Source organism: Myxine glutinosa, chromosome 10, assembly GCF_964187855.1.
Source record: "Myxine glutinosa chromosome 10, kmMyxGlut1.1, whole genome shotgun sequence".
NCBI classification, from domain to species: domain Eukaryota; kingdom Metazoa; phylum Chordata; class Myxini; order Myxiniformes; family Myxinidae; genus Myxine; species Myxine glutinosa.
Genome location: NC_136270.1, coordinates 48,276,291 through 48,303,841, shown reverse-complemented (window position 1 = coordinate 48,303,841; position 27,551 = coordinate 48,276,291). Strand labels below are relative to the sequence as shown.

Genomic DNA, 27,551 nt, shown 5'->3' with positions numbered 1-27,551 from the left:
AATGGCACAGCATCCTGCCATTTTAAAAGAATCATTCAATGGAAAGGAAATTAATGAGGCAGTGAACCCCAGGATGGTACTTGTATGAAACACCCGCTCCCTCCGGTTGGTGTCAGTAAAGTCAGCCGGGCACACATAATGGAAAACTGCAATTCATCTCCACAAGTGAATAGTAATTTGCAGCCACAAGTACAAATATAGAACATAATTAAAAAACAAAAACAAAAAAAATTACAAATAAGCATGCTGGTAAAGAGTGGTAACCTGTATTTGTGGTAATGTGCATACTGCCACAGCTGTACATAATTTGTGAATGAGCATTCATGGGCCAAATGCGATGAATATAGATAGATTAGCCGGTTTGTCCCACATTTCCAGTTTCCCCTTTTTCCCCACCTACAGTTATAATTTTTATTTCCCTGCGGCTACACATCGCCTTGGAGGTAACTTCCCTAGGGCAAACAGGGTGCAAAAAGCCGGGCACGCTTCGGCCCATCCCTTGAAAGGCAAGGACGGAGATGAAACTTCAGCGATAGAGGCAGGGGCAAGAAGATGTCAGTCACGCCAGGAGACAAGTGAAAGTTTAAGTATAGGCGAGAAGAAGCCAAGTGTTGAAGGCTGAGGGAGTTGGCAATTGGGCCCGGTTGGTGGGGATGCCAAGAGTGCCTCAAACTTCTCGTCCGGACCTCCATGACATGTGTGCTCTCCTCTTCATTTCTGGGCGGACAAACGAGGTGGCTGCCATTTTCCTGCAGGGATTGGTTCTTTATTCATTTATTCTCTCCCCTGCACTTTTGATCTTTTTGTTGGCAACCTGCCTTTCTTGGGCTTTCCTCTGGTGTACGAGGCATTATTGACATAATGGTTTGTGGTTAAATGCAAGTCACTAAGTGTACGTTTGACGTTCGTCCCATGCCGAGGTTCCATTGGTTAGGCACCTTCCGTGTCTGCAATAATTGATCCAATTGAAGCGTTTTATTGTCCCCAAATTTGTAACATTCTTGAATCTGCCTTGCTCTGTCTTGGCAAGAAGGTTTCACCATAATGTCAAAGGCAGTCGGGTTTTTAGCGAGCAAAAAACCATCTTACCTCCAACATCGGCAATCGGACTGCTTGTTTTTTCTTGGGGCAACACGCCTGGCGAGACAATGGTGCACCAAGAATCGATCAGGTTACATAAACCACACGCACGCAACTCAATGCATATTCTTTCTCAAGTTTAATTGGTAATTAACTTAAGCACAAGATTTACGAAGATAAAAAGCACAAAAACACTATCAAAAACTGCTGTACGTTAAAAAAATCAATCGTCATCAAGTATCTAAAAATAAATAAATCGTGGGAGTATCAAATTCAATTGTCCAAAATCGGTACAGTAACACAAGAGAAGAGATCACAAAACTGTACACGTTAAGTGTTCATTACACAGGAACATTACAAAAAAGCTGCCCAAAGCTCCAAGGCGAGTTCTCCGAAATAAAGAAAAAAACCTACGGGTTGAAGATAACGCGGCCCTGCAAACGTGTCAAAAGCAGGGAGGAAAATAACAAAAGTCAAAAACAACCTACAATAATGGGGCTGGGGAGGGAGGGGGACAAAAAACAAAAACATCTTCGCAGCATCTCCGAGGCCCAACGCCGATACAAAATAGGAAAAGCCAGCTGTAGTCACATAACAAAATGTTAAGGCGTTTAGTTTGTTACCTTTGAAGAACTTCTAAAAGGCCATAAAAATTATATTTACAAGCATATTTAAACGTGTCCAGCCGTGAGGGATCGCGGATGGTCGAGGAGGCCGAGAGGACTGAAATTGTATCGTAGCACCTCTTGAGGTCACAGGTTGGCATGTATTTCCGAAGGCTGTGGATTCGACCACCCACGCCTCGCCCAATGAGTCCACAAACCTTTTTGCCTATCCAAGATGAAAAGACAACTTTACATTCTCACAGCACATTGTACAAAACATCGAGGAAAGAAACGAACAAACCTGGTGCACATTTCTTTGGGGGAAAAAGAAAAAAAAGAGAGAGAAAAATAAGACGTGCACTGGCGTCAAGAACGTCGGCTTTTTATCCCAGCACCAAACACGACTGCCGTTTCGTCCAAGATGCCTGCACAGCAAAGGCTAATTATCCAGTCGAACTTAACAAAGAAAGTAAAAAATACACTTCTTGCTTGGTTAATATAGACAAAAAGATAGGCACTGGTTTATCTCAGCATCTAAAAACTCCACCAGGAAGGAAAAGAAACAAAAACAAAAAACAGCATTGTTGAAAAGCCATTACTGTAGCATATTCCTCCATTACACACACCTTTAATGCTCTGTCACAGAATAATGCACAGATTGGGAAAATAAAAATAAAATAGAACAAACAAAGCTACTGCAGACGCGTTTCTGTCAAGCCAATATACAGTCCCGTTCGCCAAGACGTGGTCTCCGTATCCGCTGCACTGCGATCTAAAGGAAAATACCTTTGCATATTTTAACACGACGTTGGTTCAAATAACGCTCAAATAATAACGAAAAATAAATAACGAACAAAAAACAACAACAACAAAAAAAACCCCTGCCCATACGTCTGCAAAGACTTCCAGTCAAATTGTTACAAATCCATCTCTGCAACGGGTTAGCCTTCTCAACAGGCTATCTTTCATAAATTAGAGTTTTAAAATTTTATTTTTTTGTGTCTAGTGCAATAGTGCGATGGAGTGCTGCATTTTGCTCTGCAATTATTCAAGTTGAGTATCAAACAGGCTTCCAAGGTGGGAGAGAAAGATCTTGTTAATAAAGACTAAAATCAGCAGCTGATCTTTAGGCACTGAAATACCTCCCTGATGTTGCCTGCAGGTGGATGAGTAAGAGTTTTATTGCCGAAGGAATGAACCGGGCACTTCTCGGGCCGAGCGTGCAAGCACTTGTGGCGACATCCCAAGCCATTTGGTTTCTCGGAGAGCAATTTATGGCTTATGAGGGCACAATGTATCGCTCGTCGCGCAGCCTTGTGGGATGCGGTCACGAAGGGTGGTACCGGTGTTTGGCGAGCCCTGAGCAAGGCCCCGGCGGGAGCGAGTGCCCCGCTTTTCCGATGGATGCCGAGATGCAATGCTGCTCACCTGGTACACCAAACTGTTGATCTGCTCCTTAGGAAACAGGCAAAAGGGTGTTGTAAAGGATCTCAAACCAGAGCAACATTATGGGGGACAAACATGGAGCAAATGAAGATCAAAGCGGCCATCGCCAAGCATACCTCGTCGTATCTGTACATCATTTTGAGACCATGGCACGATTTCTTGTCCCGAACATAAGCCAGGGCGCACTCCAAGCAGAAAACGATGTTTTCACTTTCTTGGACTACCTGAAAAGCGGAAAAGCACAAAAGAAAAGGTAATGCACGGAGTTTTTTTGCAATTATTAAGGAGTACATAAAAGAAGAAAAACAAGTACAAAAAGTTTTAATTAAAACAAAAGCCGCGTCGATGTTACACAATGCCTAGATGCAGCTGTGCCTATAACGTCGATGTTATAGGCACAGGACATTTCTATTGATTCGATTACTTGATGTTATTTTTGTGCAAAGTGAAAATATATCTCGGCAATTTCCCGTGTGTGGCGACGAATTTTTAATATATCTCGGCATTTTCCCGTCTGTTATTTCAGGCGGTGTATGACTGACCATGCCGCGATTTAAAATATATATATCTCGGCAATTTCCCGTGTGTGGCGACACGTGAACGAAGCTATGCTCCTCTCTCCACATTATTGTGACGACGTATAAATTAAATATTTCATCGTGACGATTGTCATCAAATGGACGAATTTTTAATATATCTCGGCATTTTCCCGTGTTATTTCAGGCGGTGTATGACTGACCATGCCGCAATTAAAAAAATATATATCTTGGCAATTTCCTGTATGTGGCGACACGTGAATGAAGCTATGCTCCTCTCTCCACATTATTGTGACGACGTATAAATTAAATATTTCATCGTGACGATTGTCATCAAATGGACGAATTTTTAATATATCTCGGCATTTTCCCGTCTGTTATTTCGGGCGGTGTATGACTGACCATGCCGCGATTTAAAAAAAATATATCTCAATGGACTTGAAGTTACAGGCCTTTGAGAATTCATTTCGTTCTATAAAGGGCAACTTTCATCAGATTTTCTTCCCGTTTTTTTTCAACCGAGTCTAAAACTATGTTAGCGACTGTGAAAAATGAAATGATATATCGAATTTGATTTGAAATAAAACTGTGAGAGAGGAAGACACCACGGGCCTACAAAACAGGCCTCAAAGCTATGCGAGTTAATTAAATGGTGGATATTTGTTTATATGAAGCCTCTCCCAAAATGGGTGGAGCTATGGTTCCCAGAATGGGTGGAGCTTTGAGGTTTTGTCTTCTCTGCAAGAACAAGAAGAACAAGAAGAAGAAGAAGAAGAAGAACAACAACAACAGCAGAGGGCACTCTATGAGCAGCGTCTGTGACGCGGCTAAAAAGAAGAAGAAAATATTCATTACTTCAGCCTTTTTTTTATTCATTAGTGTGCTTAAAGCCACTTTTGACAAGACAAGACTCATAGCTCAAACTTGTCCTGTAACATCATAATAAAGCCGTGTACCAAGTTTCAGTTGAATATGTTAAAGGGGATGGAAAAAGTGCAGAAAACCACAGATAGGACGGACAGACGGAGAGCAAACCTATCATCCCTTCCGGGTAGGGGACTAATGATAAAGTCAACCAATTTATCAGGATGGACAAGACTGGTGCATGCAAAACTGAAATAAATTGAGAAGCAGTACATGTTATTGAAAAACATTCAAACCATTGACAGGTAGCAGAGCTGCTGGCAGGTATGACATCGGCGCTCTGGCGATTCAAGGGGTGCACCCTTGCGTGCTCTTTTTCGCACTTCCAACACTCCGAGCGGAGGTCCATCCTGTCCACCGTAACGAGCTGAGCATCGTAAGCCTGCCTCATACAGCTGCCGCCGCCCACGCAACTCGCAGTCCCTGTGCGCACACAACTCACGTTTGCTTGCATGCCTCCATCAACAGGAACTCATATTTGGACAATAGTGTGTTGTTCCCCCATTGGAATTCCTTGTCGCATTCAATATACCTGATAAGTTCAAGGATTGGTGAGATGTAAGTCAGTATCGGAAGGCCCTCACGATCTACCTCTGCTACAGCAGCAAGGTAGAGAAGTTTTTCCAATGGAAATGGATTGGGCATCCTTCCTCGCTTCATAACCTACCCACAGAAACCAAAACGCATTCGCTCAACGTAAGACAATGAGCATCAAAAAATATCAAAGGAAGAAATGGAAGTGGAGGTTACCTCACAGGAGAAACGACAAGAATTTACAGTAAAGCTACATTTCTGTTAAAAAAAAAAGTCCTTACCATCGCAGTTTCCCTGGCACCAGGAAGCCAGTGAGCAGTCGCGAAATGCACCGCCTCGGACACATTGTAACCACAGCAAACACTGGCAGTGAAGGCACCGGGAAAGTGTACAACAAATTGGCCACTGCGCTGTACCACACGGTGCACCTTCACCCCAGCTTTGCACAAGGCTTCTGGTGAGATCTACAGACCAATCAAAGGAAAATGATATGAAACATTTGACATCACACTGGGTATTCCAATGTGGAGATACTGCAATTGCTTTCATTGCTGTGTTTCTGAGAATCAATCTTGAATATTTGATGGCTAACGTTCTTCCTATAATCCAAATATCTCCATTTGCGCACGGCTTACAAAAGCATAAAACATTCCATACAAAGTCAATATTTTGTGAAAGATTGGCAACATGTACTGGGACAAACATTGAACCAGGTTAGGGTCGTAAGGTGCATAGTTCAATCACTACTTCCACCCACCCAAGGTGGGCGGATGTTACGTTTTCACTCGTCTGTTTGTCTGTGTCTGTCTGTCTGTTTGTTTGTTTGTCTGTGTGCAGGATATGTCAAATATTGTGGACGGATTCAGCTGTAATTTGGTGGACAGGCTGGGTGTGTGACAAGGCCGAATTGATTCAATTTCTCTGAAGATCCAAATTCAAATCCAGATCCAATAAATTGTTTAAGTGATTCTTCACCATTGATAGATTGGGCTAAAAACTGTATATAGCACATCTCAGAAAGTTATGGAAGGATTTGGATGAAACATGAACAGGTTGTGTGTGCGACAAGGAGTAATTGAGAGGATTTTGGTGAAGGTCTGAATGTAGATCCAGATACGAGAATTTTTTTTATTCCCAAAGTGATTCTTCATCATCGAGAGATGGGGGCAAAAACAACATACAATCAGACCCCGCTATTCGCAGTTCCGCTATTCGTGGAATCCGCGTAGTCGCGGTTGACAAAATGCGACCTGTTTCTCTATTCGCGGAAAGATGTCCCGCAAATTCGTGGGGTTTTTTTCTATTCGCGGCCGTGTTCTGCGAAATCGTGGGTTTTTCCCTATTCGCGGCCATGCTCCACTAATTTGTGGTTTTTCAGGGGCGACCCGAATTTCACGACCCGTTAGCTTGACACATCTTACTATAATTCACCAAATGTCCGTCCGTCGGTTCGTTCGTTCGTTCGAAGGTACCGCAAAAACGGCTGAACCGATCGCAACACTATTTTGGGTGGGTAATCCCACCCCCTGGAGTAAAATCGATATTTATTCGAATGTTGTCGATATTTACCCACTGGAGTAAAATAGGCTATATTGTTTTTCCAAGTTTTCCAAGTTTTCAATTTTCCAGTTTTTCCCAAACACGATGGAATAATATTTACCGATATGAACAGTGACGTGGCTTTTGTTGAAATTCTACAAACTAGGGCATGCCCGTACTATATCTATATCTAAAATTATATCCCCCCCTCTAGGGCATTGCCCGTACTATATCTATATCTAAAATTATATCCCCCCCCTCTATTTACATGAAATGGTTTGGTCCAAAGCGAACGGCTTCCGGAGTTTGGTAAAGAAATCGCCATCGCGTGCACAAACGCGCAGGAAAGCGAATGAATCGCAAAATCGTTTTTATTAGTTTTAAAACATAGTTTAACGCCAACATAGTTTGCAAACGTGAAATAAATGAATACGCTCTCAAATGTGCCATCCGAGGCAGAGTGTGTCCGCCACGTTCGGCACACGCGATAGTTCGCTGCTCTCTGATTGGTTGAATCGTTTTTTGGACATAGCTCGGTAAGTAATTGTCCGATTAATATGAAACCTTGAAAAGGCACATCCTCGGGTCCCCAGCAATATACCTGGCAAGTTAAAAGTATATCGGACCCGTGGTTGTCGAGAAACAGCGGTCACAGACAAACAGACGTACAGACGTACAAACGTACAAACGTACAGAGATTACTGGAATTATAGATAGATACTGTTTATTCTACGTACCAGGAGAGAGTAGATCGACTCCTGACGAACTCTTCCGAAATAAACGTGCGGCTCCGAAGGAACACGGCAGCGTGTGCAAAGCGACTGAGAAACAGGTGTAGCGGCCGCTTCCGTGTTACAGAATTTAATCCTTTTTCAAAATGGGCGCCATGTACCATTTAGATTTTGATGATTTGCGTGTGATATGATTCAACGGATGGTTATCGTTTAAAATAAAATAAAATCGTTTAAAATAAAATCGTTTAAAATAAAAAAAGCCTTCCATTTCTGATATTTTTCCTTTTCATTTGGGCTTCCCAATTGAAGCCCCACCCCTAGGACGGGTACCGTTTCTAGTTTATAAAACCCATCTTTCACCAGCCATGCACAAAGCAGCTGAACGAACCCCAAAAATTATTATTTTTTGAACGAGCCGCAAGGATGACCAGCTTGTCCAAGTACAGTACATTCACTGCTGTGCAATTTGCGTTTTCATGGCTTTCACGGGCGCGAATTCTACCCACGCTACAAGTGAGTTTTTTTTGTTTTTTTGTATACAAGATCGAGGCTCGTGTAAGAGCTAGCACATTAAACATACATTAGCACATAAAACACACATTAGCACATAAAACACAAAAAACCAACTGACACATAAAACAATAGGGAGGGGGAGATGAGATGGGTCAAGAGAGGAAAGCACACAAGCAGAACAGTAGAGAACAGGGACATCAAGAGATCTTTGGAAGAGAGAGAGGGATGGGGGGTGAGGGGGGAGGTGGGAGAGGGAAGGGGAACACGGCATAAAACAAATTGACACTACTAGGAATTTCAGGAATGAAAGGGATATCCCACCGGATGTGTAAACACGTCAACTCCGCGAATTATAGAATGCAAACGCTTCATTAAATCGATTAAAGTTTGCAATATACGGTAAAGCATCATCAGAGATCTTACACAATTAAAACGCTTTGGGCGATGTTCTATCAGCGGCGAAAACATATCAAACCCGCGAATTATAGAATGAAAATGCTTCATTAAATCTATTATTGAAATTAGCAGAAATGCTCATTACGGCACCTGGTACCTGGTGTTGTCGTTTTTTGTTTTTTTTGTGTTTCACGGTACGGTATGGTTGAGCTGGTTAAGCACTTTTAATAAACTGCAACAACATTCCTTCAATAAATTGGAAATGGTACCTGGTGTTGTCGTTTTTTAAAAATTTGTAAGCATTTATTATGAAACTGTAATCATGTGCATTTGTGGTCGAAAACATTTTAAAATTTAAAAATTTTCCTTTGAATCAGGAACCGATGGGAACCTAGAACGTATCCCCCTTTTCCCCATTGACACAATGCCACAGCATACATTCACAGGATTTTCATCGACATTCGCGGGTTTTGTCTCGCCATTTCCAGGACTTTCATCGACATTATCGGGATTTGCCTCACCATTCGCAGATTTTGCCTCGTCATTCGCGGTTTGTTACTCTCTATTCGTGGATTTTCGCAGCTTGGGAACCTATCCCCCCCCCCCCCCCCCCCATTTTCCATTTTTTTTTTTTTTTTTGTATACTGAATCGAGGCTCATGAAAGAGCTAACATTTATTTCACAAACAAATCAACCAGACAAACAAAATATACAAAAAGAGGGAGCGGAAGACAAGATGGGGAGAGAAGGGGAAGCACACAACCACAACATTTGAGAGCAGGGAGAAGTGTGGGAGGGAGAGGGCTTGAGGACAGGAGGCGTGGGAAGGGGAGGGGGGGGGGGGGGGAAGAGGTATAAAACACAAGGGGACCGAAATTAGCGGGGGTAGAAAAGATCAAGGTTTTGGATGGGGGAGGATAAGAGATGGTGGTGAACAGCTGTTTTAAAGACCTGGAGGGTGGAGTGGGATTGAAGAGAGTGAGGGAGTTTGTTCCAGAGGTGGGAGAAAAGAGGAATGAAGGAGTGAAGGTGAGCAGAAAGTCTTGATTTTGGCAGTTTAACCATAAGAGGGTTGCAGGCAGATCTTGTGTGACCTGTAGGAATATTTGGGGGGACAGAGCCCAGAGAGGGCTGGGGGGGGCAAGGCCAGAGCGGAGTCGGTAGAAGACGGAAAGACCACCAACCTGCCTGCGGAGTGAGTGAGTGAAAGGCCCTTGGAGTTAGCTTCATCGCAGGAGATTCCAATGATTCTGAACGCTTTGGTTTCAACAGCGTGAAGACGGGCTAGGTGTGAGGCAGGAGCACCAGACCAGAGGGGAGAGCAGTATTCCATAGAGCTGCGGATGAAAGCCTTGTATGTGGTGAGGAGCTCAGGTGTGCCAAGGAAGGACTTCGCACGACGGAGGATGCCCAGTGGAGGACTGGCTTTGGAGGCCAGATTTGAAATGTGGTTTTCCCAGGAAAGATCATGGCAAATAGTGAGACCCAAAAGCTTGAGTGACAGAACTTCTTGGAGAGGATTATTCAGAAAGTGGATGGGAGGGTTTTCCAGTCGGTCTTTTCGGAGAGACATCGTAAGAGTGTGAGATTTATCAGGATTGAAAGACATGTTCCATTTGTTTGCCCAGTCTGTGATTTTGTCCAGGTCTGCAGAGAGTGAGGAGGCTGCAGACTGCCGATCTGAGGGATGAGGAATGGAGCGACAGAGAGTAGAGTCGTCAGCAAAGAGATAGAGAGGATTTTCAAGAGAGTCAGAGAGATCATTGATGAAGACCAGTAAAAGCACAGGGCCCAGAACACTGCCTTGGGGAACTCCAGCCTGAACAGGAAGAGGAGATGAGAGAAACCCATTCAGGGCCACACATTGACTACGACCAGAGAGGAAGTCCGCCAGCCATGCGTGGAGATTTCCATGGATACCAAAGGAGGACAGTTTGGTGAGCAGAGCAGGGTGCCAGACCGTATCGAAGGCACGTGAAATGTCAAGGGAGACAGCTCTAATTTCCTGTTTGGCGTTGAGGACCTCCATCCATTGTTGAGAAAGCAGAAGCAGCAAGTCCAGTGTAGAGTGACCAGGTCTGAAACCAAATTGATGATCAGAGATCAAGCCATTGGAGAAGAGGAAAGATTTCATATCTGAAGCAATGATGGATTCCATGACTTTGCTGATAATTGGGAGAAGGCTGATTGGTCTGTAGTTGCTGGGATCTGTTTTTGCACCTTTTTTGTGCAAAGCGGTGATGTTGGCTGATTTCCAAGCAGATGGCAGATGACCTTGAGCAAAAGAGAGGGTGAAGAGAACAGAAAGAGGGAGTGAAAGAGCGGAAGAACATGATTTTAGGACCCGTGGGCTGATGCCGTCAGGACCAGTTGCAGAATCAGAGTCGAGGGTTGACAGAAACTTTCCACCTTGTCAGGAGGAAAGGACACAGAGTCCAGGAGCAGTTGGGGACGACTGGGTATGGTAGTCCAAGCCATTTAGCCCAAATATGGGGCCAGATAGGAAAAAACTGCAACACTACATATCAGTGCGAAATTGTATGCAGTAATATATACCAGATAACATATCAAAAGTCTAAAGCTCTAAAAATATGGGGTGTCTGTCAAAATCACTGGTACATGGACCCCCCTTTTCATCCTTTTGCGGTACGATTTGTTCACATTTTGCGATACATTCCGAGCACATGGTATATAATTATACTTTTAATATCAGGAATTACAGCATGTTACAGCCCCAGTACGGCCCGTACGGAACAAAAAAATAAGCACGTAAACAAAATTCCCAATAGCTAAATACTGATCACTGATATGCAAATACATGAATCACTTGTCATCATGACTGTTTCAGAATTATGGCACATTTTGTTGATTAAAATCACAAAGTCATAATAAAATCACATATAGAGAAACTAATAATACTGACTAAAATACTGTCGGAAGTCAAGGATTCGCTTAAAAGTAAAAAAATGTCCACAATTAACTAATTCAGCTGCATGTAACAGTCTATAACAACAGTCCACGACCTAATCATCATTTTCCTCGTCATCGTCGTCGCTGAAACTGTCCAGGACGGAGTTGGTGCAGCCAGATCCACGGCACTGACCACAAGCAGGAGAACACTCCAAGTTGTTCTTGCGGCATGTACACCGTGCGGAACCACAATCGGTCGAACAGTTGCACCGGATAACATTCAACAAATCCTGAGGTGCTGGAGGGAGGTCGGTCATAACAGGAACAAGATTGCCGTCGCTCATTCTCCAGCCCCAATCCACTGGTTGTAGGCTGTTGTTTCCTTTCCACTGCTGTATTTGCCGATACACCCGTCTGCTGTGATATCTCGCTGCAGCAGGTGTGGGCGGTAAGGTCTGTGGGAGTATCTTCGAAGTCTTGACTGCGACCTGTTCACAAAACCACTTGTACCTGAGGGAATCCAAACTTTCATCAGGTTTACCCTTGTAGAGACACACGAGTGCTATCTCTCCTGCAGCCTCGACCACATCTGGTGATGCATCCTCAGCCAAGAACTGTTGGGATTGAGTTTGGAAGAGTGTGCTCATCATGAATTTCTTCAGTGACGCTCCTTTGCCAAGGCCATACAGTCGAGACGTCGTGTCACATCCCAATACTGCGTGTATGAATAGGATGCTTTCACACACAGCTGCACCTAGCTGACGTTTCATGGACTTCACATTCCAGATGTGGTTTGGTTTTGTAGTGGATTTTGCCTGACTATACATAAACAAGTTGTGTGCTTCTAGGTTTGCGTAGAAGCAGAGTAGGACGATCAGATCTGTGTCTTCTCCTATAAGGGCTGTGTTCCTCATGTTCGCCGAACTGACTGCGGTCTGGACGATTAGCAGGTCAGCATCTTCCTGGGAATGATGGGTCTGGCATCCAGAAAGCCGGAGGTATCTGCTCAACATGTTGATGAAGTTCTGTTTGTTGTTGAGGTTTCCCAGGAAGATGTCTTTCTTCATGGTCAACTTCATGTCATCAGTGAAAGTCACTTCTGGTCCACCTCTACCTGCTGCTCGCCTCTGGTGGGTCATGTGCTTGGTTGATTGACCAAGATATCCATCAAATATTACGATGGCCTTTCCGTACTTTCTTGTAACATAGTCACAGTGGAGCATGCAGATCTCTCGATATGTTGGTGAACCACGTGGCCATGGTATACGGTGCAGCAGACTTCCACCATCCAAGACATACTGGATTTCGCTGATTGACTCTATGGTACCTGGTTCAAGTTTAGACCAGATAGCATCTCCGAGTACGGACTTCTGGGCTTCACGTAGCATCAGCTTTTCATCAAACAGCGCAGGTGGATGAGGGCATAACTCAAAGCGAAACATCTCTTCCTTATCTTCAGCAGATTTTGAGATGATGATGAGACGCTGGAATAGCAGTTCTGGGTCTATCTGTACCTGGTCTTTACCAACTCGCACAGATGATCTGGCCTTCAGAAATGTGGTGGCTTGTAGAAACGTGTAGTGGACAACTGACTGATTTGTCATGGAGTGCATGATCTTGTCTCCAATGAGCTTGGCATTGTCGACATCAACCTTACTGCCAGCGTTGACACCAGTCATTATGTTCCTGAGGGGATGGATGACACTTGAAAGGATTTCTGTCAACTAGAGCGACCTGTAGTGTACTTGTATCTTGCATGTCGCGATGCTGCCTGGTTTTGCCCATCTCTTTGTTCTGTTCACCTGTGCTGTACTTCACTCCAGTGAGCTCTTGCATCGATCTGTTCGTCTCCGAACAAGCCGGCATGGACAAAAGCCACGTTAACCGTTGTTGCTCTGTCATTCCTCTTCCTCTTGTTAACCCCCCGCTGGTCTTCATACTTCTCATGAGTACTTGCTCAATCATCAGGTCTGAGGAAATTCCAGCCCAAGCTCTACTACTTCTTCGGGCGACATGGAAGCCCTGAGTAAACTTACGGTGCACATCTGGATAGTCCTGTTCTAAGCTGTGCATTATTTGCAGGTAAATACTGGCAGACTTAGCATAGAGTGAATGACCTGAGGCTGCTACATATGGTAACATATCAGATACAGCTTCGAGGTGCAGGGACCAGTTTCCCATACGCTCGGCTTTGATGAATTTTCTTAAGATCTTCACCATATCCATATACTGTAACCACAGTTTCGCTGTTCGGTCTTTGGTCAATGATTCTGTCTGTGTTTGAAAGACTTTGCTGATCTTGTCAAGGATTGGATCACTTGCAACATCGTTGGAAGATCGTGTGCCTTTCATCAACGCATCATACAGGGTCCTTGCTTTACTCACATCTGGATGAATCACATCATCATCGGCCAAGCCACTCATTGCATCTTCATCCCGAACTGGCAAGTCTTCTGCAGTTCTGTATTGTGTTCCTCCAAGAGGATCAGACAGGAGGAGTGCATTCAGGACAGCATCCAGGAGGATGTGTGCCCGTACAGCCCTGGAAATTGCTTTTCCTGTTAGGATGTGATCCACTGCATTTGGTGCGTATATGAGTTCTAGCAGCTCCTTCAACCCAGAACCACCCATGAGGTGCCCTATGCTGCCAAGGAAGCTCATTTCCATATGAAAGGCACCGAGCCTTACCACAATACGTCGCATGGGGCTTCCATCTGGCTCCGAGAGAATGATCGACAATGCCTTCCACCATAGTCGCTGATCAAAGGTGATGATGGTAGGTACATCATGTTGTTTAGCATGTTGCGCAATGTAGTTGAGAGTGGAGTAGATGCATGTAGTGTCGCTCGAGCTCAAATCAATCATTGGGAGAAACAGGACAGACGATTTTGAATGCTGGACACCACGATGTCTACCCAATGATTTGTATCGTCTACCCAATTTCTGTTTCTTCTGTACTGTTTCATTATGTACAAAATTCAGAGGGATCAGTTTCCCTGTCCGGAAATTTGAACTGCATACCTGGTGATACATGGCATCTGCCGCTGGAAGGTCACACACAATGAGCAGTCGAGCCTGAACAGTATCGGCCCATGCATCGTTCCTTGTTGAGCACTTTTGCAGAAGACTGTCTTTACATTCTGTAAATGTGATAGAGTGGACATCTCCTTGTTGTTTCCTGTTATCAAAGTTCACCTTTGTACCACAGAAGAGGCAATCTGCTTTGAAGTTGAAGGCTTCCTCTGCTGATCGGAGCGATACACTTGGGCCTGGTCTGTGTGTATCTCTGATACTCTGTGCTACCTTTATTGGATTGCAGTATACACGTCGGCATTCTTGATGAACAACTTGACCTGGAACAGTCTGTATTGGGTCACTGCGCTGGTCACTAACAACATTAATAGTCCGACTTCCCTTTTCACGAAGTGTCACTACTGGATTATCGTTGTTGGTGGATTCATTGCAGAACACACACGAATTGGCCGCCATTCTTCAGGGTTGGATTACCTGCAAATATAGAAAAGTTGAATATACTATTACTGTATGTTATTGCCAATAGACCAAAACATACTAAATACATGTCATTGATGGGATTAAAAACTAAGATATATATGGTTCACAAACAAATAATGATGTACCGTCGCTTGCTGTGGAGTGAGCAGTCTTTGTAAAACGGGGTGTGGTTAAATAAGACACTAAAACAGTAAAAACTTCACTTATATATACAATATTGTACAGTATGATATCCTTTATTTATTATATCGTGCTAGTGATTAGGTCCAGTGTATAAAATAAGCAATAGAAGTTCAGAGAGCGACAATAATCATAGCATGCGGCATATGTACGTCTTTTAACATGGGGCTAAATGGAGAAAACTTGATTGCATTATTTGAGAGTCACCCCATATTTTTAGACCTTAATACTTTTAGTATGTTATAAAGGTACCTTGAGGGTAATCAATACTAATGAGATCGGTAGTGTTGCAGTTTTTTCCCCGTCAAATGCTAAATGGCTTGGACTATGGTGGGTACAGAGAGCGATGGGTTTGGGACACAAGATTTAGAGGCAAACACAGATTTGAGGCATTCAGCTTTTTCACGTGCGGAGTCAGCCGTTAAGCCGTTTGAGGTGAGGGAGGGGATGGAGGGGGAACAAACACCAGAAACAGATTTGACCAGACGCCACCAGGATTTGGAAGAGGGAGACAGATAAGAGAGTTCGGTCTTGAGAACGGTGAGATATTGTTTCCTGGCTCTCCTGAGGGTGGACACACACTTGTTTCGGGCTTTGTGAAAGGAAATGAGATTTCCTTCCGTTGGATTTGCTTTCCAGGAGACGAAAGCAAGTTGTTTCAGGGCAACAGCCTCACCACAAGATTCCGTGTACCATGGACGGGAGGAAGGGTATGACAACTGAAGACGAGATGGGATAAATCTGTGCATGAGAGAGAGCAATTTACTTTGAAAGAATTCCCAGGATGAGTTGATGTCAGAGGCGGTAGAGATGGGAGACCAGTCCAGGTGATTGATGGCTGCTTGAAGACCGTGCCAGTTGGCCTGAGTGAAATGCCAGACTCGTCGACGCTGAGGAGGCTCTCTGAGAATGGTCAGAGAGATGTCCACTTTGACAAGCACATGATCAGATGAGCCGATTGGAGCAGAAGAAGAGCAGCAGACATTTTCAGGGAAGTTTGTCATAACCAAATCCAGAAGAGAAGATGCTCCGTTGACTGAGATCCGGGTCGGGAAACTGACAGATTGTGTCAGTCCCAGTGAGTCGCAGAAGTCCTTTGCTGAAGAGCCATGGCTGGTGAGAGAGGTACCCACACCCAGCCAACTGGCATGGTGACAATTGAAATCACCACATATGAGGACGAGAGAGTTGGGATGGGTAGATAGAAGTTGGTCTATATTATCAGACAGCGAGATGTAGATGGAGTCATCGCTGTTTGGTGGACGGTACAACACACATATGAACAAAAGGTGGGAGCGAAGGGGAAGCCGTAGCCAAAGGTATTCCTGGGGGTGAGGTGGAGAGAGGGCAGTGGAGGGCGAGTGAGGAAGAGAGTTTTTTATAAAGATAGCAACCCCACCTCCAGGACGAGGCTCAGGTCTATCATACCGGAGGAGGGAGTAACCTGGGAGAGATACCAAGGCATCAGAGACATCATGAAGGAGGAAAGTTTCTGTTAAGCAGATCACATCTGGTTTGTCAGAAGCAACCTGTATGGAGAGATCAGTCAGGTTTGAGCGAAGGCCCCGGATGTTTGAGGTCCATACCATTAATGAAGAGGACGGGGGAGCATCGGGTCCAGAACAGGGGGGGGGGGAGGGGTAGGGTAAGATGTGGAAGAGGAGGAAGAGGTAGGGAGAGCTGTTGAAGGTGTATCAGAGATTTCAGAGATTTCAGAATAGCTTGGAGAAAGGGAAGAATGGGGTGGACAAAAGGTTTGATGGAGATTGGGTGAGGAACAGTGAGGTGTTATTTCAGGAGGGGGAAGAGCGAGGCAGAAGGTTGGGGGAGATTAAGGTGAAAGTTGGAGGGGGGAAGAAGCAGGGAGGATGCTTTGAGGAGGAGGGGTGAGAGGGGAGTCTAGTAGGGGAGGAGCGAGGGAGAGTCTCAGAGGGGAGGGGTGTGGGGGGAGTTTAGGAGGGAGGGGAGGGAAGGGGCAAGGGGGGAGATTTGAAAGGGATGGGTGATGGGGAGGATTTGGAGGGGAGGGGTGAGATTGGATTTTGAAAAGTGTACGATTCATGGGAAACGAACATTTTTTGCAAAATGAGTGAGACCTTCGAGTCAAAAATACGTTTGAGGACACTGAAGGAGGGGTGGAGTTCTGGATAGTTTAGGGAATGTAGAAAGGAGGAACTGTAAGCGATGGTATTATATATATTTTTTGGAATGAATAGATTTGGTGAGCAAGACGAAAGCATCCTTTTGTAGGAAAAGAAGAAAAGGGTGTTATAATATATGAGAGAAAATAGTTGTTCAGGGGAGAGATTATACATTTCTAACCACGTGATCGCGAACGAAAAACGAACGAACAAAAAAGAACAACAAATAAACGAATAAGACCTGGGAAGGAAATTTTTTTTTTTTTTTTTTCTTTTGAGTAGAGATATTAAACAAGGAGGTATGGGGTGAACGACTGGGACGAAACAGAGAACGAAAATAATTTCAGCGCATTCGACGAATCGCTGAGAGAAAAACAAAACCACAAGGTCGGAGACGGTACGGTAGCCTAAGCCTATGAGTACTAGGCCGCAGAATACTCGATACGCATTAACCGACGATTGTGTATACATGTACGAAAAATTAGCACCGAAAATTTTCCAAAAGATACGCTATAGGTACATACACCGAAAGATAGATACAGTCTCGACAAAAACACAATTGAGAAAGATCACTTAGCTTCGAAAGCGTGAGCGCATGGAACAGCTTCGAAAAGATGTGACCTCGCCGGATCTCAAATCAATGCCTCCCTATTGAAACAATGCCTCCCTATTTGCGGGTTTCGCTATTGCAGATTTTCCAGGAACGTATCCCCCGTGAATAGCGGGGTCCGACTGTACATCGTATTTCAAAATGTTGTGGAAGAGTTATGACAAAACTAGGTGGATGAGTTGGTTAGGTGACAAGAACAAGCCGATTACATTTGGGTTCGGATCTGGATCCAAATCCAGTCCATCGGTGGGATACAAAAAGTAAACAATTCAGCCTGGAGGAAGAACGTGCTCTACTGAATGCCGTTCCGGTTGGGAATTTGTTCATCGAAAGATAAGTGGAATAAGTGTTTTGAGGTTAATGGTAATCTAGCTCGATAGTCAGATATCCCTGCAACTCTTCCGAAGAACCCTACCCTCCTCCACGAAGAGTCGTATTGTATTACCTCCATTATAAAAACAGACTTTAATTGAAAATTTAGAGGTGATGCATGGTTCCTGCAGGTTAAGAGGGTTGAAAAATATTGACTTTTCAGAGTCTGAAATACTGACGTTTTAATGATCCGGCTTGTACAAAAAAACCGTAACTTTAAACCTTAACAATGTAACTGTCATGTCGGACACTATAATATACATAATATGAAATACTCCATTTTTTATGATGAAAAATCAAATTTAGAAAGAAATAATTAACTCTTACGAACAGTAGATATCCAACTGATTTTATATAATCCTTCAAAACAACCAAGCTTGAAACATGAAGTTAAAAAATTTGTACAATATTTGAACACAGTCAGTGGCAATTTTTCAGATCATTGTTTTTCTCCTCCAGCGCCTCTTAAACAGTCTGCAGGGATAAAGGAGACGCCTGCTAAAGGAGAATGAGGAAATGATGAGGGTTTCTACCCATACGAAGTGTTACGTACCCTCCCTCGCTCGCCGGCAGATTTGTCTGTACTGATTTATTAATTTATTCCGAACCGTATCATGTTGAAACAACATTCATATTCATTTACCTCATGAGTGTTAGTAACATTGTATTTTGTTACATTAATGGTACACTGGTACAGTATCAATATGTGATTGGAATGATTGTTTGGAATGAAAATATAGAGAGATTGAGTTCAAAGGAGAATGAGGAAATGACATGGGGTTTCCATCCATGACACCTTCGTGGATTCGACATTTGCAGTTTCGCCATTTGACATCATGGAAATATTACCCACCTTACTTCTGTTTGAGTTAGCTGCAGTAAGTCTGTGCCCAAGCCCAAATCCTTCACGAACCGGCTGCCCATGCCTGAGGTTCGACTGAAGGTGGCACAGGAATGGGGAATTTATTGGTTCATGGTTTGGCATTCGCTGTTTCCGCATTGTCCGTCTACATTTGGGCCCCCTCCCGTGCGTAGCATGTTACCTTGCTAGCGCTATATATAGCTCAGTGGACCTATCACGTGTACAGTGCTATGGAGCAGTTCCAATCTCGTATCAAGGACTCATGCTGTGCTACAGGCTAGTCAAAGACAAGGAGCTTCGCACGCATATTCCGTATGCACTTTTTCCGAAATTCCCAAATCTAATGACTTTTAATGGCATGAGTAAATATAATGATGTTTAATGATGTGTGGGAACCAAGTGAGGGTTTAATTAATTATGTAGATAATACACAGATTATGTGGTATAAATAGAACCTTGCAGTTTTAGAATCATGGTTAGCATTGAATGCCGTTAAAAATAAAATGTTGGAGCATCTGTTCATGGTGAGTGAGAACGTTGATAAAGATGTGTTACAAGTATGCACCATTTAAATGACGTCAAATCACAAGTGTGTGAGAGAGAGTGTGTGAGAGAGAGTGTGTGAGAGAGTGTGCGAGAGAGAGTGTGCGAGAGAGTGTGCGAGAGAGTGTGCGAGAGAGAGTGCGAGAGAGAGTGTGTGAGAGAGAGTGTGTGAGAGAGAGTGTGTGAGAGAGAGTGTGTGAGAGAGAGTGTGTGAGAGAGTGTGTGAGAGAGTGTGTGAGAGAGTGTGTGAGAGATAGTGTGTGAGAGAGTGTGTGAGAGATAGTGTGTGAGAGAGAGTGTGTGAGAGAGGGAGAGAGTGTGTGTGCGCGTGTATCAGTGTCCGTACTGGTGATAGATGGCGATCGACAGAACATGAGTGACTTTATGACCATAAAGATTACCAGATGGTGCCGCAGCGATTCAAAACTCGATTTGCCATTTATTGGAGCAAGGTCCTGCACCGCCTTTTCCAATACTTCCCGCTGGCTTTCAGGCACACAATACCTGCGCATTGATAAACACCATGAGATGAATCTCCTTTATTATAACTCAAATGCATTTTCTGGCAGAAGATATTTGAAATGCTCCGAATTCCCTGCACCTCACTTACCATATTTTGTCAGCACCTGTGTGCAAGTAGTCAATACAAGGAAGGTTTTGGTCGCACGACCAACACGAGGTAGAAAATATCATCCCAATGTTTAACCAAGGGATTGTTACACCTGCAAAAGAAAAAAAACCAGAATAATTATGCAAAGTCTCGATAGGAAGATTGTTTTAACATTCTTAGAAATTCTAAAAACTTTCGGGTAAAATTAGACATTTCACCAGATAGGGCACCGAGGTGTCGAAGAACAGAGCCAGGGTTGTTTGGGAGCACAGTCAGGTTCCAGCCATGCCTGGGTGAGGGGGATGGAAAGAGGTGGGTGATGGGAAGGAAAAGAGGTTGGTGAGGAAGAGGAAAAGAGGTGGGTGAAAGAAAGGAAAAGAGGTGGGTGAAGGAGAGGAAAAGAGGTGGGTGAAGGCAAATAGAGATTGCTAGAGAAAGGTCAGCGTGTTTTTACCTTTTCATTATTTGCAATTACACACCAATGTTTGAGGCTTCCATTTTCAAGCATGGAGCAGAGAATGACAGCATGCTTACTTATAAAAGGCAATAAGTCGTCAAGCCAGTCGAAACATGAAAAACTAGAGTTCATATAATCTAGAACTGGTTTGCCATTTGCCACTAGAACTGGTACTCAATTTGCCGACCTCAGAAGGATGACAGGCTGAATCAACCCCCTGGTGTTAATTCAGCGATCGACCGTGATTCGAACCCAGGATCCGAGGATCCCAAGCCTGCACCCTAACCGCTAAGCCAACACGCGAACCGCCAACTAATAATGAGGTAATATTACCGCACGAAGTAATAATGCTAAACTGGCGGTTTGTGTTCCGATTCATGTTCAAAATATAACTATCAAAATAAAGTTGTTCCTCGATCATAAACTGATGTCTGTAGACAGAGACAGAGTTAACCAAATGCTTTATACTACACCGGTAATTTCAACCATTAAGCTTTCAATATCTGTTTGAATGAGATCAGTCAATTGCCAATTTTGTCCGATCAAGATAGACCCGATGACGATGATGAGTCAATTGCGAGTCTTGAGTAGAAACAAAACCGGACTTCATCTCTTGTCCACAAAAATTAATCATAATAAAAAGCTAGAACGGCACTCCAATATCATCCAATATGCCTTTGCCCACACCATTATATCATCTACTATATAATAGAGCTGTTGGTCTCTGTCGCCATTTTTCTCAGAGATGGCTGAACGAATATTAGTCAAACTTTCAGAGGTTCATCAGCGATTGCCTGGGAGTGTTTTAGGCCAAAAAAAAAAAAAAAAGGTTACTTTTTTGGATTAAAAAAAAAAAATCGCTCAATAGTGCCTAAACATTTTTGATTAATGACAGTTATATGCAACTACACATTCGCATAAATAAATACAAAACAATCACCAGACATTTGAACACATAATAAAACAATTCCGGAAGAAGTCGAAGTTGGTGGTAAGGCTTCTTCTTATTCTTGATGAACGGTACATTCTTTTTTCTTTTGTTTTTTTTGTATACAAGATCGAGGCTCGTGAAAGAGCTAACATCAATCACACAAAAAGTCAAACCGACACATAAAACACAAAATAAGGGGAGCGGTAGACAAGATGGGCAGAGAGGGGGAAGGACACAAACACAACATTTGAGAGCAGGGACATCGAGAGATCTGTGGGAGGGAGAGGGCTTGGGGGGAGGTGGGAGAGGTATAAAACATATGGACACTGCAAGGACATCCAGGAAAGAAGTTGGAATTTCTAAAAAGTGGATCTGGGGTGAATTATCAGGGGTAAAAAGATCAAGGTTTTGGATGGGGGAAGATACGAGATGGTGGTGAACAGCTGTTTTAAAGCACTTTTCATTCACCAGCATATATTCAACAAAAAGGTGACATGATGATTTGACATTTGTGATGAATTCTGATTTGGATGTAATTGCTTTTCCATTATATTTGCCCTCATTTCAAATGTGTTAATGTTTCTTTTTCTCTTGAGCAACGCCGGGTAATCCAGCTTATAAATACTTATATACTTTATTCGGGGTACAAATACAAATACAACTTTGCCTGTGGGGTAACATAGGCTATGTGGCCTCGGCCTCATTCGGGGGTGTGGTGGACCAGGGGAGGGGTGTAAATTTTCGATTTAAATGTGTACCGTGTAGCGCCACCTGGTGATGGTGACAGAGGGTATTACAATTATTTCCATTTTTACCTGGGCAAAACTGAGGTTAAAGTACTCTTTGCATGCGAAATTTTTTCCTCCTTCCCTTCCCCACTCCCCCAAAATGGAGGGGCCTGTTGAAGCCAACCTCACCCCAAAAAGATGTATATGTAGTACATCTTTCCTCTCCCTCTCCCCTCACCTCCTGCTCGTGTATACAACAACAACAACATGCATTTTAAGGCCATTTTCCCTGCTAGAGCAGGGGTTAGCCTTGCGGACCCCATGACAATCTTCTCCATTTTGCCCTATTTCCTGCATCTCTCCTTGTTAACCCCCTTGCCCGCATTTCTTCTTCCACCATCTTTAGCCAGGTCTTTCTCGGTCTTCCCCGTCCTCGACTTCCTTCTACATTCATTTCCATCACTCTTCTCAACCAGTCACTTTCATCCTTCCTCAACACATGACCAAGCCATCTCAACCTGTTCTTCTTCACAGCATCAATCACAGGCTCGATTCCCATCATCTTTCGCAATTCATCATTTGTCTTCCTCTATCTAAACGATACTCCGCACATCCACCGAACCATTCGCATTTCCACCCTTTCCAGGCTTCGTTGCTGCTCTACATTCATTACCTATGTCTCACTCCCATAAATCATAACACTTCTCACACATGCAGCAAACATCTTTCCCTTCAGCTTCAACGACACTCCCCTCCTCATCAGCATGCCACTCAGTTCCCGAAACTTCTTCCATGCACATCTCACTCCAGCAACCGTTGCCGAGTCTGATCCACCTTCTCCATTCAGCATATCTCCGAAGTAGCAAAATGTTTTAACACCTTCCAGCTTCACGCCGTCTCCAAGATCCAACAACATTTCCTCCATCCTCGCGAGATCTCGCGAGATCACGGCGAGGTCACGTCTTTTCGAAGCTGTTCCATGCGCTCACGCTTTCGAAACTAAGTGATCCTTCCCAATTGTGTTTTTGTCGAGACTGTATCTATCTTTCGGTGTATGTACCTATAGCGTATCTTTTGGAAAATTTTCGGTGCTAATTTTTTCGTACATGTATACACAATCGTCGGTTAATGCGTATCGAGTATTCTGCGGCCTAGTACTCGTAGGCTTAGGCTACCGTACCGTCTCCGACCTTGTGGTTTTGTTTTTCTCTCAGCGATTCGTCGAATGCGCTGCAATTATTTTCGTTCTCCGTTTCGTCCCAGTCGTTCACCCCATACCTCCTTGTTTAATATCTCCACTCAAAAAAAAAAAACAACCCCAAAAAATATTTCCTTCCAAGGTCTTATTCGTTTATTTGTTGTTCTTACTTGTTCGTTCGTTCTTCGTTTGCGATCACGCGATCACGTGGTTAGAAATGTATAATCTCTCCCCTGAACAACTATTTTCTCTCATATATTATAACACCCTTTTCTTCTTTTCCGACAAAAGGATGCTTTCGTCTTGCTCACCAAATCTATTCATTCCAAAAAATATATATAATACCATCTCTTACAATTCCTCCTTTCTACATTCCCTAAACGATCCAGAACTCCACCCCTCCTTCAGTGTCCTCAAACGTATTTTTGACTCGAAGGTCTCACTCATTTTGCAAAAAACGTTCGTTTCCCATGAATCGTACACTTTTCAAAATCCAATCTCACTCCTCCCCTCCAAATCCTCCCCATCACCCATCCCTTTCAAATCTCCCCCCTTGCCCCTTGCCCAAATCTCCCCCCTCCCCTTCCTCCTAAACTCCCCCCACACCCCTCCCCTCCGAGACTCTCCCTCGCTCCTCCCCTCCTAGACTCCACTCTCACCCCTCCTCCTCAAATCATCCTCCCTGCTTCTTCCCCCTTCCAACTTTCACATTCATCTCCCCCAACCTTCTGCCTCGCTCTTCCCCCTCCTCAAATAACACCTCACTGTGCCTCACCCAATCTCCATCAAACCTTTTGTCCACCCCATTCTTCCCTTTCTCCAAGCTATTCTGAAATCTCTGAAATCTCTGACACACCTTCAACAGCTCTCCCTACCTCTTCCTCCTCTTCCACCTCTTACCCTACCCCTCCCCCCCCCCCCCTGTTCTGGACCCGATGCTCCCCCTTCCTCTTCATTAACGGTATGGACCTCAAACATCCGGGGGCCTTCACTCAAACTTGACTGATCTCTCCATACAGGTTGCTTCTGACAAACCAGATGTGATCTGCTTAACATAAACTTTCCTCCTTCATGATGTCTCTGATGCCTTGGTATCTCTCCCAGGTTACTCCCTCCTCCGGTATGATAGACCTGAGCCTCGTCCTGGAGGTGGGGTTGCTATCTTTATAAAAAACTCTTCCTCACTCGCCCTCCATTGCCCTCTCTCCACCTCACCCCCAGGAATACCTTTGGCTACGGCTTCCCCTTCGCTCCCACCTTTTGTTCATATGTGTGTTGTACCGTCCACCAAACAGCGATGACTATCTACATCTCACTGTCTGATAATATAGACCAACTTCTATCTACCCATCCCAACTCTCTCTTCCTCATATGTGGTGATTTCAATTGTCACCATGCCAGTTGGCTGGGTGTGGGTACCTCTCTCACCAGCCATGGCTCTTCAGCAAAGGACTTCTGCGACTCACTGGGACTGACACAATCTGTCAATTTACCGACCCGGATCTCAGTCAACGGAGCATCTTCTCTTCTGGATTTGGTTATGACAAACTTCCCTGAAAATTTCTGCTGCTCTTCTTCTGCTCCAATCAGCTCATCTGATCATGTGCTTGTCAAAGTGGACATCTCTCTGACCATTCTCAGAGAGCCTCCTCAGCGTCGACGAGTCTGGCATTTCACTCAGGCCAACTGGCACGGTCTTCAAGCAGCCATCAATCATCTGGACTGGTCTCCCATCTCTACCGCCTCTGACATCAACTCATCCTGGGAATTCTTTCAAAGTAAATTGCTCTCTCTCATGCACAGATTTATCCCATCTCGTCTTCAGTTGTCATACCCTTCCTCCCGTCCATGGTACACGGAATCTTGTGGTGAGGCTGTTGCCCTGAAACAACTTGCTTTCGTCTCCTGGAAAGCAAATCCAACGGAAGGAAATCTCATTTCCTTTCACAAAGCCCGAAACAAGTGTGTGTCCACCCTCAGGAGAGCCAGGAAACAATATCTCACCGTTCTCAAGACCGAACTCTCTTATCTGTCTCCCTCTTCCAAATCCTGGTGGCGTCTGGTCAAATCTGTTTCTGGTGTTTGTTCCCCCTCCATCCCCTCCCTCACCTCAAACGGCTTAACGGCTGACTCTGCACGTGAAAAAGCTGAATGCCTCAACTCTGTGTTTGCCTCTAAATCTTGTGTCCCAAACCCATCCCTCTCTGTACCCACTATACCCAGTCGTACCCAGCTGCTCCTGAACTCTGTGTCCTTTCCTCCTGACAAGGTGGAAAAGTTTCTGTCAACCCTCGACTCTGATTCTGCAACTGGTCCTGACGGCATCAGCCCACGGGTCCTAAAATCATGTGCTTCCGCTCTTTCACTCCCTCTTTCTGTTCTCTTCACCCTCTCTTTTGCTCAAGGTCATCTGCCATCTGCTTGGAAATCAGCCAACATCACCGCTTTGCACAAAAAAGGTGCAAAAACAGATCCCAGCAACTACAGACCAATCAGCCTTCTCCCAATTATCAGCAAAGTCATGGAATCCAACATTGCTTCAGATATGAAATCTTTCCTCTTCTCCAATGGCTTGATCTCTGATCATCAATTTGGTTTCAGAACTGGTCACTCTTCTCTGGACATGCTGCTTCTGCTTTCTCAAGAATGGATGGAGGTCCTCAATGCCAAACAGGAAATTAGAGCTATCTCCATTGACATTTCACATGCCTTCGATACGGTCTGGCACCCTGCTCTGCTCACCAAACTCTCCTCCTTTGGTATCCATGGAAATCTCCACGCATGGCTGGCGGACTTCCTCTCTGGTCGTAGTCAACGTGTGGCCCTGAATGGGTTTCTCTCATCTCCTCTTCCTGTTCAGGCTGGAGTTCCCCAAGGTAGTGTTCTGGGCCCTGTGCTTTTTCTGGTCTTCATCAATGATCTCTCTGACTCTATTGAAAATCCTCTCTATCTCTTTGCTGACGACTCTACTCTCTGTCGCTCCATTCCTCATCCCTCAGATCGGCAGTCTGCAGCCTCCTCACTCTCTGCAGACCTGGACAAAATCACAGACTGGGCAAACAAATGGAACATGTCTTTCAATCATGATAAATCTCACACTCTTACGATGTCTCTCCGAAAAGACCGACTGGAAAACCCTCCCATCCACTTTCTGAATAATCCTCTCCAAGAAGTTCTATCACTCAAGCTTTTGGGTCTCACTATTTGCCATGATCTTTCCTGGGAAAACCACACTTCAAATCTGGCCTCCAAAGCCAGTCGCCGACTGGGCATCCTCCGTCGTGCGAAGTCCTTCCTTGGCACACCTGATTGCACATTTCAAGTTTACCACCATGTTTCCGAGTGCCTCGGTGGTCCTTTTGTCCATCCACATACCTCACCAACGGCTCCCAACAGACTAGCTTTCATTGACATCCAACCACTTTCAAGCTCAACCACATCATCCTCTACCCAACTCAGCCTCTCTTTTAATGCCTCCCTTACTGTCACCTCTTTCAACCTCCACACCTTCATTCTCGGTTGGTACTTCACCCGCCGAGCTCTCCTCGCACCTTTCACCCTTATGTCGCAGACAACCAAGTGGTGCTGTGAACAGCCTCCTCCCCCAGGATCACCTTTGTGTCCCGGAGGTGTGCCCTATCTTGCCTACGCACCATCAGGTAGTCAACGGTTGTCGTCGACCCACCTGACGTGTATGTAACAAGCTTATTATCCTCTTTCTGTAACTGAGTGTTACAAATCAACAAATCAGCTCCACCAGCAAACTCCAAAATCCTTTCACCTTCTCCATTTCTCACACCATATCCGTAACCCCCATGAACTCCCTCAAAACCGTCCATACTCCTTCCCACATGTCCATTTAGGTCTCCTCCGACCACAACAACTTCCTCATCTTTCACGTTTTCCATCAGCTTCTCTATCGCGCACCAGAACTTGTCCTTCTCTTCATCGCTCCGACCAACCTGCGGAGCATATCCCGAGACGACGTTCACCAAGAACTTTCCAATCATCATTTTCACCATCATCAACCTATCACTCACTCTAGTCACAGTCACCACTGTCTACAAACTCCTCAGAAACAGGACACCAACACCATTCACGCCCTCCACCCCACCACACAAACTTGTATTTCTGTCCCTGCCTACCCTTCACCATTCTCACACCACTTCCCTTCCATCTCGTCTCTTTG

At 44.5% G+C, this 27,551-nt stretch overlaps 1 protein-coding gene across 6 annotated transcripts in view; it reads right to left on the bottom strand.

The window, feature by feature from the left end:
* Positions 1 to 1,200: 1,200 nt before the first annotated feature.
* LOC137434509 (protein Jumonji) overlaps positions 1,201 to 27,551 on the bottom strand; it is a 181,737-nt gene continuing 155,386 nt past the window's right edge. For 4 of the 6 annotated variants that reach the window (XM_068127601.2, XM_068127605.2, XM_068127603.2 and 1 more), the window contains exons 13-20: positions 20,267 to 20,337; positions 20,049 to 20,160; positions 19,840 to 19,942; positions 5,407 to 5,589; positions 5,124 to 5,254; positions 4,828 to 5,014; positions 3,248 to 3,355; positions 1,201 to 3,140 (exon numbers count right to left, since the gene is read on the bottom strand). In XM_068127601.2, coding sequence (XP_067983702.1) covers positions 2,958 to 3,140; positions 3,248 to 3,355; positions 4,828 to 5,014; positions 5,124 to 5,254; positions 5,407 to 5,589; positions 19,840 to 19,942; positions 20,049 to 20,160; positions 20,267 to 20,337 — 1,078 coding nt within the window. In that variant the 3' untranslated portion in view covers positions 1,201 to 2,957. The remainder of the gene's footprint in view (positions 3,141 to 3,247; positions 3,356 to 4,827; positions 5,015 to 5,123; positions 5,255 to 5,406; positions 5,590 to 19,839; positions 19,943 to 20,048; positions 20,161 to 20,266; positions 20,338 to 27,551) is intronic. The other 2 variants (XM_068127604.2, XM_078785616.1) reach the window with 1 other exon arrangement.